General features: G+C 42.2%; 2 protein-coding genes across 2 annotated transcripts; one reads left to right on the top strand and one right to left on the bottom strand.

The window, feature by feature from the left end:
- The first annotated feature begins 496 nt into the window (after positions 1-496).
- LOC143323465 (E3 SUMO-protein ligase ZBED1) lies at positions 497-2,847 on the top strand. Its single transcript, XM_076735315.1, has 4 exons — positions 497-982; positions 1,151-1,267; positions 1,409-1,480; positions 1,969-2,847. Exons 1-4 carry the CDS (start codon positions 497-499, stop codon positions 2,845-2,847), a joined length of 1,554 nt encoding a protein of 517 aa, XP_076591430.1.
- A 780-nt stretch (positions 2,848-3,627) lies between these two features.
- Positions 3,628-4,579, bottom strand: LOC143323464 (uncharacterized). The gene is made up of 3 exons (XM_076735314.1): positions 4,254-4,579; positions 3,940-4,099; positions 3,628-3,764 (listed from the first exon to the last, which is right to left on the bottom strand). Exons 1-3 carry the CDS (start codon positions 4,395-4,397, stop codon positions 3,628-3,630), a joined length of 441 nt encoding a protein of 146 aa, XP_076591429.1. The 5' UTR covers positions 4,398-4,579.
- Positions 4,580-14,867: the final 10,288 nt, after the last annotated feature.

The raw sequence follows: 14,867 nt of genomic DNA, 5'->3' as shown, positions 1-14,867 counted from the left end.
AATACCAGCACATAGAATTTCACATTAAGATAAAACACAACAAATTATCCTGCAGGTAACAAAGGTAACAGAGGTAAGTGTGACGCACTTTCCTTTTTTTTCCACCTTGGTTGGAAATAGTTCTTTTAGATTAGACAGTGTATTATGTTACTTTTGACTAGGTTAGACCAGTCTATTAACTGTCTCCTTTTTAGATAAATAAGTTGAACTTATTTTTGTTTAACTATTTTTTGTGAGTTACCTCTTTTTCGTTTTCCTCTTTCACAGGTAAAAGTACAAATTCACTTTTTCCCCAAAATCACATCAATTAAAATGAAACACAACCACCATGGATCACAATGTTTATAATTATGAAACAAAAGATGGTGTCAGGTAGGGCTGTCACGGTAACCGCAAAAATGACCGCGATACTAGGAAGCCCGCCGCGGTGCATGGTGGGCCGCCGTCACCACCGCACGTGACCTGACCTCACCACACCTCACGTTGAGCGGGAGACATGGCAGTTGCGCTTGTACCGAAACCAAATGTTACTTCGCCCCTTTGGGAGCATTTCGGCTTTCAGCCAAATGAAAAAGGGGAACCAGCTAATTTAGATGAGGCAGTTTGTAAACTCTGCGGAAAAAAGATCCAAGTTAAACGAGGAAACACTTCGAATTTAAGGTCTCACCTAGCAAGCTACCATCCAGCTCTAGAGGCGAGGCTGCCTCCTCACACACCGAGTCGCGCAGCAGCTCATGTCGGTGCCAGCCGACAGCTTGGAGTCGGCGAAGCCTTTGCTCGAGTTGCCAAGTACAGCATTGACAGTGACAGACATAAACGCCTAACAGACGCTGTTACACGGTACCTGGTCGAGGAGATGGTGCCGTTTGCCACGGTGGAGAAACCGGCATTCACGTCGCTGCTTCAGAAATTTGACAAACAATATGAGTTGCCGGGGAAAACGTACTTCTCAGAAACTGCTGTCCCGAAAATGTACAATACAGTGAGAGCATCGGTTCAGAATGAGCTCAAAAATGTGGAATATTTCTCTGCAACCACTGACATGTTGTCAAGCGTTAATATGACACCTTACATGAGTCTAACTGTACATTACCTGACCACAGACTGGACTCTAAAATCACGCTGCCTCGAAACAGTGTTTATGCCCCAGAATCACACAGCCGACAACATCGCAGAGGCTCTCCGCAGCGCATTGGATGAGTGGTCCCTGGATGAGAAGAAGCTGGCGTGCATTACGACGGACAACGGGGCCAACATCACCGCAGCAGTGAGAAAATTGAGCTGGACGTGGCTAAATTGCTTTGGACATAATTTACACCTGGCAGTGACAAACGCAATGGCAAGCGTTAAGGATCGCACAGTCCGAGCAATGGTTCTGTGCCACACCTTAGTGGGTGCGTTCTCCCAGAGCTGGCTGAAGAGGACAGATCTGGCAAGAGCGCAAGCGGAGCTCCAAATCCCGCAGCACGGGCTCATAATGGTAAACTAGCCTTCAGAAGTCACAATAATAGCCCACTTAATAACACAGTTATCATTGAGCATCTAGATTTATGATTTCTCAAAATAAACCACAGTTAATACACCCTTGCAGCCGATAGGATATTCTTTTTGTATATTATTTCTAATTTTCCTTTGTCTTGCTGGGATTATTTATATGTTGGCCTGTTTTAAATCATTAGATAGGCCCAATAAGTTTACTAAAAATATGAATACTGTGAATATGAATAATCTTTTAAAATGTTGTCCAAAATGCATTCATTCTATGAAACATCGATGCAGCATAAAATAGCCCATACAAGCAGTTGCTGGCTTTCTGAGATGGTTAAAAAATATTTTTCGTTTAGAAAAAAACACACTGAAACGAAAAATAATTTAAAATGTAGCGTATTCATTTAAAAAACTACTTAGCAGGTGTAGCCAGCCTAATTTCAATTCAGTAATTAAACAACCATCACTCTGTCCATGCAGGACTGTCCTACAAGATGGGGGTCCAAACAGAAAATGGTGGGCCGAGTCTTGGAGCAAACCCCGGCTATAAAAAGAGTTCTGGATGATCGGCGGCATCAACATCTCATTCCTAGCTGGCAGGACATCGCAGTTTTGGAGTTGGTGAACGCGGCATTAAAGCCAGCGGCTGAATTTACGGATCTGCTGTCTGGCGAGTCCTATGTCACGGTCTCATCCATTAAACCCGTCCTGAAACTCCTCACTGAAGATGTTTTAAAACCATCGGACGAGGACACCACTCTGACTTCGGACATCAAGCAAAAGATGTGCAGTGTTCTCGAGGAGAAGTACAGACCAGCTGCCCTACAAAAAACTTTAGCAAAGGCCTGCTTGCTGGACCCCAGATATCGGGGCAACAGTTTTGATGATGACACGGAGGAGACAAAGTGCGCGCTGATTGAGGAAATATTAGACACGGAGGGCGGAGGGAGCGGTGCCAGTGCGTCAGCTGCTGCACAACAGGAGTCCTCGGCGCAAACAGCGGTGCCACCAGCGGCTAAAAAGAAAACCCTTGGAGACCTGCTGAAGTCACGGACAACCACCTCTGCAACCATACCCAAGAGAGTTCGAGCCAACACCGAACTCACACGCTACCTCCTGGAGGACCCTATCGACTCCAATGCAGACCCACTCGCATGGTGGCGCGACAACCAAGGTAGATTTCCTCTCCTCTCTAAAATCGCCCGTAAGTACATGTGCATTTGCGCAACGAGCGCACCGTCGGAGAGAGTTTTCAGTGCAGCTGGAAATATTGTTACCCCCCTCCGATCCTCTCTGAAACCACATAAGGTGAATATGCTGGTTTTCCTCGCGCGCAACAAGGACATGACCCAGATATAAATCCAACCCGGTCTCACAGGAAGTCGTGAAACTGTCACGTTAATTAATCTATTGTTTCGTGCGTGCCAACAGGATGTTCTCACTTTTTTCGTGCTACCCAGAACGCATTTCAAACTAATGTATTTCAAAGGGAAGTTTATTTCGTGCGTCCAAGCACGGAAATTACATGCCACGGCGTACAGGAGGAGTTCGATTTTAATTAATTTTTGAGCCTTGAGAGCAACTAAATACGACATTCTCCATCATCAGGTAGGCTATTACTCTTTTTTTTTTTTTTTACGTCAAGCATGAATTCATTGCAGGCTTCCTCGATAACAAATTGTTTATGGCCCAAATTTGGCCCAAATGTGGCTTGCCATTTTGGAAAAGCTTTGGAATGATGTACGGCCCAAATTTGGCCTAACTATGGCATGCCAAGAAAATAACAAATCTCAGCCAAAAGTCAGCCAAAAGTGATTTTGGAATTCCAAAGTGTTGCCAGACCTATCCCAAAGAGAGGCCAAAACCCCATAACCTTGCCAAAAACTAGCCTAAACTGATCCAAAAGGATGCCATAATTGAACCAAAGTGATGCCACAATATATTTTTAAATTCTATTTATTTATTTATTTATTTGTTTATTTATTTATTTGTTTATTCATTTGTGTGGAAACTATGTCCTAGTATCCTAGGCTCATGTGCTATTTATGTGTTATGACTGTATGTATAAAAAACAAAACAAAAACACAATAGATCAATTCATAATTTTAATACATTTATTTGTACAAATTAACAAATTTACTACGGCCGGCTGGCGTCTGGCTGACGATTTTTCCTTCCCCCCTCCCTATCCCCTGCCCAGTAGAACCACCTCTTAATGGCATCAGCGATGCACAGATCAGTGGCTTCGGCACACATGGGGTTACGTCTGACAGCATCTGAAAATGACATAAATAAAAGAAGAAACAATTCAGCAGAAAAACTTAATCTGATACAAGTAGCATTGCCAAAAGGGCATGGGAGATTCAATTCTGTTTAATTCTAATAAATTAAAAATAATAATAATAATAAATAAAATAAAATCAGTCACCATGGGTGCGGGATAATCCTTACCTGTCACAACTGCCCTGAGGTGGAGCTTTTCAAATGGCACCTTGCCATTCAGGCCGCGCCATGAGATGGTTTTTGCCAGATCATTTTTGATGGCCTTCTTCAATATAGCCCACACAGTTTCTTTAACTGTTGCCCCTCCGGCCAATCCAAGAGTGATGACCTAAGTACAAAAAGAAAAAACAAAATAAGAAATTCAAAATAAAAGAGTCCCATTTTCCATCATCAATTCGGCATAACCATACATTTAAAAAAAGAAAAGAAGAAAAGATAAGAAAGAAAGAAAGATAAGAAAGATAAGAAAGAAAACAGCTCACCAGTTTCTTACGGAGGTCTGGTTGACTTGCTAGATCCTTCTCAAGAGCGTACAGGGCAGATTTATCATTCAAGGGAAATATGGTCAGGTCAGTGGTGGGAATCCATGTGACACCATTGGTGGGTCTTTGCATGTCTTGAATCATTCTGATGATGTTCTTTTGCTGATCCAACAGAATTTGTTGATTTACTAGAACTTCTTTCAGAAGAGCTGAAAAAAGAAGAATTGTTTAGTTCAAAAGGGTAGTTTTAAATTATGAAGGCATGTACAGTCATAGATGAAAATATTGGGACCCTTTTTCAAGAAAGTACATGGCCCCTACAGACAATGTGGATGTTCACAGATGTTTTGGGGTTGCTTTGCGACATCAGACACCAGAGACCTTGTCTGTGTACATGGCATTATGAAATCTAAAGACTGATAAAAATCAAGGGGTATAATGCAAGGTTATTAGTCATCTCAGTAGGACAATGACCTAAAACACCAAAAAGTAAAGATGTGATCCTAAAGTGGCCATCAATGAGTCTATTTAAGTCCCATAAAACACCTGTGGAGAGATTTCAAGACAGCAGTTGGGAGACGTCACCCTTCAAACTTACTTCCACACATTTGGTTGCAGCCTCTTGTGTACCCATGATAGGGTGGACTGGCAGGCTGAGCTGTTGCTGTTCCTGCCATGCTGCTGCTTTGCTGCTGCTCTGACCCTGCCATGTCACTGCTCTGCTGCTGCTCTGACCCTGCCATGTCACCGTAACTCTGATCTATTGCCTGGCGGAGGGTTGACCCCAGGCTCATTACATGCTGAAGGTGGATGTAGAAATAAAAATATAACAAAAATGTCCACTTTCAGAAATTAAGGTGTTCTGGTAATCAGGTATGAGGGTTAAACAGATTTTTTATTTAAAACTAGAGATAAAACTATTATGCAATTCTATACCTGAGAATTCTGAGGCTCTTCAACAGATGAGGGGACCTCAACAAACCCACAATCTGTATGTGGCATCAGAATGAAGCGTCTGGAATTGGAGGGAGGTCTTGGGATAGCGGGGGCCTTGGGAAGAGACACAGTCTTCCTTTTCGGTGGACTGAGGTTTTCCTCATCTTCTTGGTCTCTGATATATCTACTTGGCCTTTGTTAGAGGGAGACAAAAGAGAAAGACATCAACATTGGCATCAGATACAAAGAATGAACTGAACTCCTAGGTAGTAATACAAAAGTAAACACAGAATATTATGTGCCCAGCAGGTATATAACACTGTTATATGAAAACATTATCATATGGTAATTCTAAAGTAAATTGACCCATAGCCTTGTTGTTCAAGAACATTGGTACAACATGTGTAGCAGGTGTGTTATGCCGTTTTTAAAGAATGTGTGTGTGTGTGTGTGTGTGTGTGTGTGTGTGTGTGTGGAGATGCATAAAAGTCATACTTAAGTTTTCTTCTAGGCCGCATGTCTCGGTCATCTGTCTCTGATGCATAGTCCGTCTGTTCCAGTGCCAGTGAAACTCGCTTGCGGCATTCTAAAATGCTGTCTGTTGAACAGAACTCAATTTTAAGACTATGTTTCCTTTTGTCATTACTAATCAGTTCATTATCTAAGAGTGCAAACCTGAAGAATAAAATATTCGGGCGTCTGTGTGAACAGGCCATGTACTTTGGGCCTCCTCCAGCTGCTTAATGGCCCGCTGAACTCCCTGGCTCTTGTAGGGAGGCCACCTACAGGTCCCTTCATGAAACCAGGCTGTTGGCGCAACCTCCACCTCCTCGTCCTTATCAAAACAGATGACTGAGTACATCTTTTCTGCAATGAGAGAACATAAATTCACAACATTATGACCGGATTTTGCTTGGGAGTGTAATCTTTTTCTTTTGTGTCCACCACCAAGTGGATATGGAAAAACCCACAAAGTGCCTTTTTGATTTAGAAATTATTCAACATAAATCTGAACATGTTATCATCAATAAATTAATGACATATTGTTAAACAATAATACTAAAAATAATTACTAAATTCCTCTGCTTTGCATCAGAGTTTTTCCATCTCCACTTCTCCATTAGGCCATGGAACAGACCTCAACAGTCTTTATCCTTTACTAAACAACAGAACAATTCACACAGAGCGTGCGTGCGTGCGTGTGTGTGTGTGCGCGCGCGTACATGTGTGTTGGTCCTTTTCTGCTTCTGTGAATCTTTGGATTTGTACAACCACTCAATTAAGGTGTAGCAGAGGAAACACAACAAATGTATCTCTAAGCTCACTCAGAGGAATTCTAACAAACTTGCTTAAATTCCCATCAAGCCTGGCACATTTAAGGTTGGTTGACAGACCTGAAACAACAAGAATGTCTACTTCAGTGGAGTCAACAGGGTACTTGAATAATGTCTCTCTTCTGGTGTATGACCTGTACATCACATGATAGAACCCTTCATGCAGAACAATGTTTTCCACCAAAGCAATATCATTGTGAATCCTAAAGCAGCTGTCACCACCACATGAGGATTTAACAGTCAGACCATCAATGACTAACTTTCTGAACTGATTTACAGAACTTCCAATAAACTCTTGTGGCACAGGTCCATCATTGTGCTGCCCTGATGCAATGCAACTCTGTTTCTCTGCAATGCTTTCCTCACTGATATTCTCCATTTCTGAGACACGTCTTATCACTTGAGCCAAGGGATTGTGTGGTTTCCTTACCATTTTCTTTAAAATCTGCAGATAGTTTTCATAAGGAAAACCAGAAAAGAGGTCTAAGTGACCATGAGCCTTTGCATCATCACTGAGATGAACAAGACCATGTATGTTGTAAACAACAAAATGGTCACCATATAACTTACTGAAATGGTCCACAAATGAGCAAAGCAGTGTCCTGGCATAATCATTTAGTACTGCACATAATGAGGGCCGAGCTAGAACATGAATGGCAACTGAAAGCAATAAGAAGTTATTGTAAAGCTCGTCAGCTAGGATACCCTTCAGCACAACTGGACCTGTATACAACAGAAATTGTCGCCATTCTGTTGCTTTCCATCTATGTCTCTCTGTAAGCCCTCTTGGTTTCCTGGCAAACTCAGAAGGGACAAAGGCTCTCAAACCAGTCAGTCTGTCAGATATAATGCAACTTTGACGAGCTGACATGCGACAACGAAGAGGCCCAGCTGAACCCATCCATAAATCCAAAAGCTTACGTACCACACCAAGACATACCAAATGCATATAATCATGAGGAAAACAGCTCACCATACCAATATTCAATTCAGTAAAAGGTGAGACACCCTTATGGTGATCTTCGTCACTTAAAGCCTTGAAATTCTCATCCGTCCTACAAGGAGCATTTTTTTCAGGAAAAGTCATTCGATGGTTACTGGAAACACCTGACTGGGTACACTTATCACAACCTGAAAATCCAGTGTGACCCTTGACTGCTTTAACAAAAGCTCGGGCAGGAGCATCGCATATAACTGAACAAACTTGCACAAAAAAAGTCTTTTGACCAATGAGAAAACCATCCTTCAACACCTTAAGCTCATTCACAAGAGCCCCTAGGTAATCTGACAGGGAGGTTGGTTTAGATTCACCACAGAACAACGCAATCAACACGGGTCTTTTCATAAAGCCTTGTAGCATGCCTAGAATTGGCCAGAACTGAACAGAGGAACTTTTAAACAGTGGCAAACCATCGATGTTCAGCTGCAATTTAAACAAGTGTCCGTCATTTACTTTACTTGACAATCTCTCAAATGTTCTGGAAAGTGTGTTCAAAACCCCAAAGTAGTAAAACGAGCCACCTGCTAACTTTTCCACAGAATAATTCATCTTAGTTTTCAGCAAAGTCCGGCCATCTTTTGGTAGGAGAGGGTGGTAAACTCTAAGTATGGACAAGAGTGCTGACAGGGCAACCAGAGAAATACCAAACCGAGTGGCCCAATCTGACAAAGCAGATGGCAGGTCAAGGGCTGAGGGGCTGTCATCATCAGAACTTTCATCTGATCCACTTTCACTAAAACCTTCTTCACGCATGGTCTGATCACACAACTGGGAATTATCAACGCTACAGTTTTCCCTATCAGTTCCCCCATCATCACTCTGAGTTGGCATCGAGTCAGAATTGTCACACATTTCACTCTGCATGGACTGGAACATTAGATCAACTCTATTTCGAGCTCTTCTGCGAATGTTACTCCACTGACTGTATGCCATTGTGCACTGAAACTGAAAGAAAGAAAAAGAAAATACAGTTAGTTCTATAGTAAAATGTGGAGGGGCCCGGGTAATCAATTAGCTATTTTAACAACAAAACAATGACCTAACTTCACTCCAAGTCTAAATCTAGTGATCAATAAAACTGTAAGACAAACTAATAGTCAAAATTCTTCAGATAGTTTATTAAACTATTCTCTCTCTGCTTTATCTGCTACAAAACCATGGCAACACAAACCAACAAAAACATGTTCACTTAATTGCAAAAACAGGTGGAGTGTATATTGTGGGAGAAGTACACTTGTGTTTGTATGCAGGCTATTTTTAATTTAAAATGTAATCCTGCCAAGTAGCCTAATCTCTGTTTTATCAAATATACCGGTAATCTGATAACATGTTCTTTTTTTGTACTGTAACGGATTACAGCTACCTTTTTTGTAGGGCTGTCAGGCAATTTTAAAAATTAATCTAATAAATTACAGGATTTGTAATTAATTAATCTAATTAATCGCATTTTAATATGTCTGCTAAAGGTAACCAAATAATGAATTCGAATTCGAGGACATAACAAAATTGTATTGCATGACAGGAATAGACAGACAGGAAGTCTGGCACAGAAAAGACGAGAGAATCCGGTAAATTTTCAAAATAAAATAATTAAGTTGTTGCTGTCCGTCTATAAATATCTGTCAGTTGCTTCTGTACACACACACACACACACACACACACACACACACACACACACTCTCATACAGACCTAGACACAGACCTGTGTGTGAAAACCGAGTCGTGTTTGACCGGCGCGGAGAGTGAAGGAGAAGCAGAGCCAAGCGCTGAGGACGAGCGCTTCCGCGGGCAGTAGCCTATGTCTGAGCTGTGAGTCGTGAGTCGTGTCCATGTCTGTTGTCACCCTGCTTGGACTGCTACGCAGCTGAGAAGTGACAAACACGTCCAGTGTAGGACAAGTTCCTCGGTGCTACTCAGGTGCTACTGCTACCGTGACGTGCCATGCCAAGTAGCCTAGGAGTCATTCAATGGACCAAATTTAAAATGCTAACTTTTATAACGTAACGCGTTCATTTGCAGTGTAATTAATTAATCTAATTAACACGTTAAACTGACAGACCTACTTTTCTGTATCCTGATTATCCTTCTCATGTAACTCCCAAGCCTGCAAATCCGTTACACACCGCCGTCGGCTCGGCTCGGCGGCCGGGACTAGCTAACTCAACTCGGGGCGAAAGAGCCCCATGTTGACGGCGGTGGCCCCAGTGCCCCGCCTCGGGCTGTATTTACTTAGCTTTTTACTTAGCGGACACACAGCTGACAGCCACCACAACATCGTCAGAGATGATGAGATGAGATTTAATTATCCTCATCAGATTGCTGCTGGATTCAGCGATCTAGCTAATTTAAGTCTAACATTAGCCACAAAGGATCAGATCAAAAATGCATTTAAACCTCCGCCAGTCACGTTATTCATTAGGCTATATAAAATGCAAGTTGCGTACATGACCCGCGTCTTAAACAGATCAAAAACATTAAACTTGTGGTTAGCAGAAACAAACCACTTTGGAGAGAAGGAAAAATGTACTCACCTCCAGACAGTGATCACGCTGAGAAATGATGTGAGATCTCTCGTAACCGTTAAAAATTTCCCGGTCTCTGTGCAGACTTTTGGCAAGCCAGATGGATGACAAAGCGCTCCCGTAAAATCATGAATGCGAACGCGCTCAAACACATATGGTCCCGCTCATCGCCTTTTTGGCTGGTTAACCAGATATAAGCCAAAACTCGGCCAAAATAACATCGCGCCATTTATTTATTATGGCAGATCATAACAAAACCAAAGCTGACCCAAACCCACAATCCTTTGCCAAAACAACCCCAAAGAGGCCAGATAAATGCCACAAGAAAGCCAAAATGATTTGCTATCTGGGAATGCTTTTATTCTTCTTTTTTGCTGCGGATTCAGGTATCCCAGCCAGCACACTCATGTGGGGCCCAGATGGATTCCACCAGGGCTGATAAGTGGGGCCCAGATTGGCTGCCCAACTGGGGCCCAGCTAATTTTGTCCTCAGTTTCCATGGAGGCCCCACATGTGTTACCCTAATGGGTTGATGATGGGCCCCTGTTGGGCTTCATACAAGTCCCACATGGGCAGAGCAGGTTATCCCCACTAGGGGCCCACAGAAATTCTCTTACATGGGTTGATGAAGGGCCCCTGTTGGGCTTCATATAGGTCCCATATCGGCAAAACCAGAATTTCCCATGTGGGGCCTATGGAGTTCAGGGGTTGATGATGAAACCCAACTAGGTAGTGCTCCTGTGGGCCACAGCAGATGCATATGGGCTAAAATACATTACATTATACCCAATTAAATACATTTAGCTTACTAAAGAAGGGCGTATAAAAATATACTAAAATGAAATTTATGTATTTAATGAACAGAGACCGTTGATACTTCCTTCAATATAGCAGCACTGGTATTGAATATGATAAATCACAAAATCTAACTGAAGAGTAAAAGAATGAGATTAGAAGCATATAAAGCTAAACATGTAGAATTTATTTTTATCCACAGATCCACGGTGTCATGATGACAATTCAATTTGTTTTAAAGTTTCAGGCAAGAAGCTAACATATACAACCATTACAAACTCAAAGTTTCTCCAAAAAAGATAATGGTTATTGAACAGAGATTGATCAAAAACTCGAAACATGGAATATTACATCAATATATGAGACTTGTGCTTACTTTTTAAAGTTGAAATAGAGTCTCTAGATTAATGTATTCCAGATTATAATGGCACACTGATCCCGATTAGGGGTGGAGGGGGGGATCTGAGTGTGGTTGATAGAGACCAGCTGTCCTATCTTTTCCAAAGACCCTTCCAACGACCCTTGAAATAGAAGAAAAAACAAGATGAAGACACACCTTGCCACATTTATTAGTGATATGAGCTTGCATGGTGATGTTACTGAAGCTCAGCCTGCCTCATGACGGCAGGCATGCTGTATGTATATATATCTACACTGTGTAACCATAAACTCACCGGCATTAGACGTTTGATAACAGCAGCTGAGGGGGGGTGTGTCACTCCATTGTTAGCTCTGTCAGGCAGGGCTCTGTCTTCCCTTTTTTTTTTCCCTGTGTTTTCCCTGTTTCCTTGCCCCCTTGTGGTCTTGTCTGTCTTCCCTTGTCTGTCCAGGTCCGGGTTAAGTGGCTGCACCTGTTTCGGCAGCCCCTCCTACCCGCCTCCTCTCACACACCTGCATCTCATCACCTTCCAATCAACGGATGCATTTAACCCCGGCTCTTCTCTCCAGTGGTCGTCAGATCGTCTGCTTACCTCCGTGGTATTGTGTGTTCCTCTGCCAGTCTTCTGATCCCCTGTGTCTTTCTCGGTCCGCTGACCTGTGCTTTGCTTTTTGTTTTAGGAGCGTCTCGCCCTGTGGATAGCCCTCAGCCCAGCCTCGGTTGTGAGAGGAGTTGGAGCTCAGATTCTTCAGAGCGTGTTTTTGCTCTCGCTTTGTGTTGCTCCCGTTTTTTGTGGACACCCTTTGTTGAACTGTACAGAGTGGTTTTTGTGCTCTCGCCTTTTGTTTTCCCGTTTTTGTGGACACCCTTAGTTAATAAACCCTTTTTGTATCTACCTGCCCGTGCCCTGTGTGATCCCTGTAGCCTTCACTTTGAGTTCGCCTTCCTCTGGTCTCAGGGTGTTCGTACACCTAACAAGCTCAGACTATCGTTAAACTGAGGGGCTAAAGTTAAGTTAAAACTTAAAATGATAATAATAATAATAATAATAATAATAATAAACTTCTCCCGCCTGTTAACAACACCGTATTTTGAGGAGAAGTTTGGCAGGAGTGTGTTTATTCCTACAGAAAGCCTGCAGCAGCAACCAGGCTCTCAACAGCTGTCTCAGCATTACTAGAACGAATCCGTCAAACGCTAACTGCTAGCGGAACCACCCATTCGCGGGTAACAGCGAGCTTGACAAATCACAGACCCCGCTGTCACACGTTTGGATTGTGGGTAATGTAGTACTTCTTCGTGAGCACGTCTCAAATTAATCATCATTCTTAAATTTATATTTTCAGAAAAAAATGTTGGTAAGAACTTCTACAGGAGGAAAACATCATCTGACAGTTGTGCAGCTCTAGTTAGTCTACATTGGCAGGTTAGGACATTATAACCAACGTTAAGTTCACTTGAGTCCTAGCATGTTAGCTAACAACGTTTAGCCACCTAGCTACGTTAAAAATGGGCCGCTCGTCCGAATGCATTGAAACCAATGATCGGAATGACGAGATTTCGCAATGGCGAGGCGACACCACGTTGGGCGTTAACACAGTGCTATGAATTTTCAGTTCCATATTTTTGTTAGCTATTCAGGACTTACCTTCAGTGAGCTTATGCAACGCAATGCAGATTTCGCAAACTCCCCTTCAAAAATTATGGCGGCAATGAAACTTAAAAAACTCTTCTTAAGTCCTGAGCCTGAAAGGTGAGCATGTGACCTGAGGCTGCGTTTTAATTGGCTTTCTTCAGGTTTGTATCTCTGTGCGCCACAGACCAATTTGAATTTTTTTTACGTATTTTAATCGAATGTGATAACTCTCGCTGTCAATCGTGTTCACTGAGCAAGATGGCATCAAGTGCGGTTGTTGCTGTGGTTGAGGCTGTGCAAACATCCCATGTATGTCAGAATTTTTTAAGTTTAGATTACATTAAAGTGGCGCCGCCAAAACATTTTGATGATGCCCTAAGTGTAAAAAATACAACAATGCATATATACATATTAATTTAACCTAAACAAATTAACTTACTGCTTGTTTCAAACAGAGAATATAGCCCAAATGGGACCCATCTAGTACCCATGTGTGCCATCCAAGTGGGATGCCCATTTCTTGCCCATGTATATTCTTCTGGGATGCCCATGTGGGGCCCAACACCAACCCAATTAAAAGCCCACTCTAAGCCCATGCCCAGTTTAAGCCCATGTAACCCAAGAAAATCCCATGTGGGCCCCACTTGGAGGTGTTGGCTGGGATTATGATCAGACAACTCTTTTGTGGTTATTTTTAATCTTTGCTTCCTGCCTTTTTCCTATAGCCTGCAATATAGCTCAGGCCCGGCGGCAGGATGAAGTTATTGAGGGGGCAATTAAAAATTGCGAGGGGGCAAATCTTCTACATATAGTGCAACACGCCGCACCATTTCAGAACCAGGGACAGCGCAGCGCAGGTGTACAGATATCCATTTTCATTCATGAAACCAACTCTTAATAAAACAAAGATTTGTTCTTATATCTAACATTTTGATTGTTCCAAATCAGACACTTATGTGGTGAAAAATTATGTTTGTTAACATAATTTGTTAACATCCAGGCAAATAAAGCTTGTTTATGAAAACTTGTCAGATTTATTGTTCGTCCTGTCCCAGCACAAGCGGCGTATCTTGATGTCTGTGGACCAGTTGTGGAAAACGTCCCAGTGCATTAAATCAAACGCACTGAACTCCATAGCAACGGCTGTGTTTCGGAAGTAGACATGCATGCGCTCACGTACTGCTGAATGCGATCTCCGGTCGTTAGCTCATAAGTATTTTTGTCCCTGAGCTTTAATATAACTTCAAGTCTGTACATTTAAGTCCCAGGTCCCATATTTATGATCTAATGCTTTTATTCTTCTTTTTGGCTACAGGATTCAGGCATTTTGTGATTAAAAAAGTTTTTTATTGTTATTTTATTTGTTATTTTTAATATCTGTATCCTGCTTTGTCCTAAATGCATTTATTTTTCATAAACGGCAAATACACTACGTTTTTAAGGTACCACTACGTTTACAATGCCATCAGATATTAGTTTAATATCTTATTTTCTTACTCTTATTGTGAAAGTATCCTAGTCGTCCCCCCCCCCCCCCCCACGGCTAGCGCCACCTGCTGTCAGAAGCATTCTGCCCTTCTCCCGCTAACCCTTCCCAAGGTAAGATGTGTGGTTTTTCTCTGAGCTGATGCCTTACTTTTCCATTATTCACACAGTTTACATATTAAAGTGATGATTAACAGTGCTCTCATTATTAAACACAAGACTATGAAAACGACCTTCTGACTTGTGAGGGGAAAAATAGCCGTGTCTTGTAACTTTTGTCTGGCTAGCTTAAGACAGCTACGCTAATAGTTACTGTACATACTGTAAAGGTATTCCCGCGTGTGTGCCGCATCACCAAAGAGTAACATTAACGTTATGCAATAACAGGAGGCATAATGTCTCATTAGGCCCCCTTAAACACTGTGTATTGATTTAGAAAAAACGTGACCTTTTGTATTCATTCAAAAGATGGGATAATCATGGTCCAATCAGTTGCATACACTTTTTAAACCTTTCTGTATGAATAG

This window comes from Chaetodon auriga, chromosome 7, assembly GCF_051107435.1.
Source record: "Chaetodon auriga isolate fChaAug3 chromosome 7, fChaAug3.hap1, whole genome shotgun sequence".
Taxonomy (NCBI): Eukaryota; Metazoa; Chordata; class Actinopteri; order Chaetodontiformes; family Chaetodontidae; genus Chaetodon; species Chaetodon auriga.
The sequence above is the reverse complement of the archived record's forward strand: the minus strand, read 5'-3'. Positions and strand labels throughout refer to the sequence as shown.

Coding starts and splice junctions, on each gene's coding strand:
- LOC143323465 (XM_076735315.1), top strand. CDS start 497: ATGGCAGTTGCGCTTGTACCGAAACCAAATGTTACTTCGCCCCTTTGG. Junction 983..1,150: donor TCCCGAAAATGTACAATACA/GTGAGAGCATCG, acceptor TTTATGCCCCAG/AATCACACAGCCGACAACAT. Junction 1,268..1,408: donor GGGCCAACATCACCGCAGCA/GTGAGAAAATTG, acceptor GCGTTCTCCCAG/AGCTGGCTGAAGAGGACAGA.
- LOC143323464 (XM_076735314.1), bottom strand. CDS start 4,397: ATGATTCAAGACATGCAAAGACCCACCAATGGTGTCACATGGATTCCC. Junction 4,100..4,253: donor CAGACCTCCGTAAGAAACTG/GTGAGCTGTTTT, acceptor TTTTGTACTTAG/GTCATCACTCTTGGATTGGC. Junction 3,765..3,939: donor CCTCAGGGCAGTTGTGACAG/GTAAGGATTATC, acceptor TGTCATTTTCAG/ATGCTGTCAGACGTAACCCC.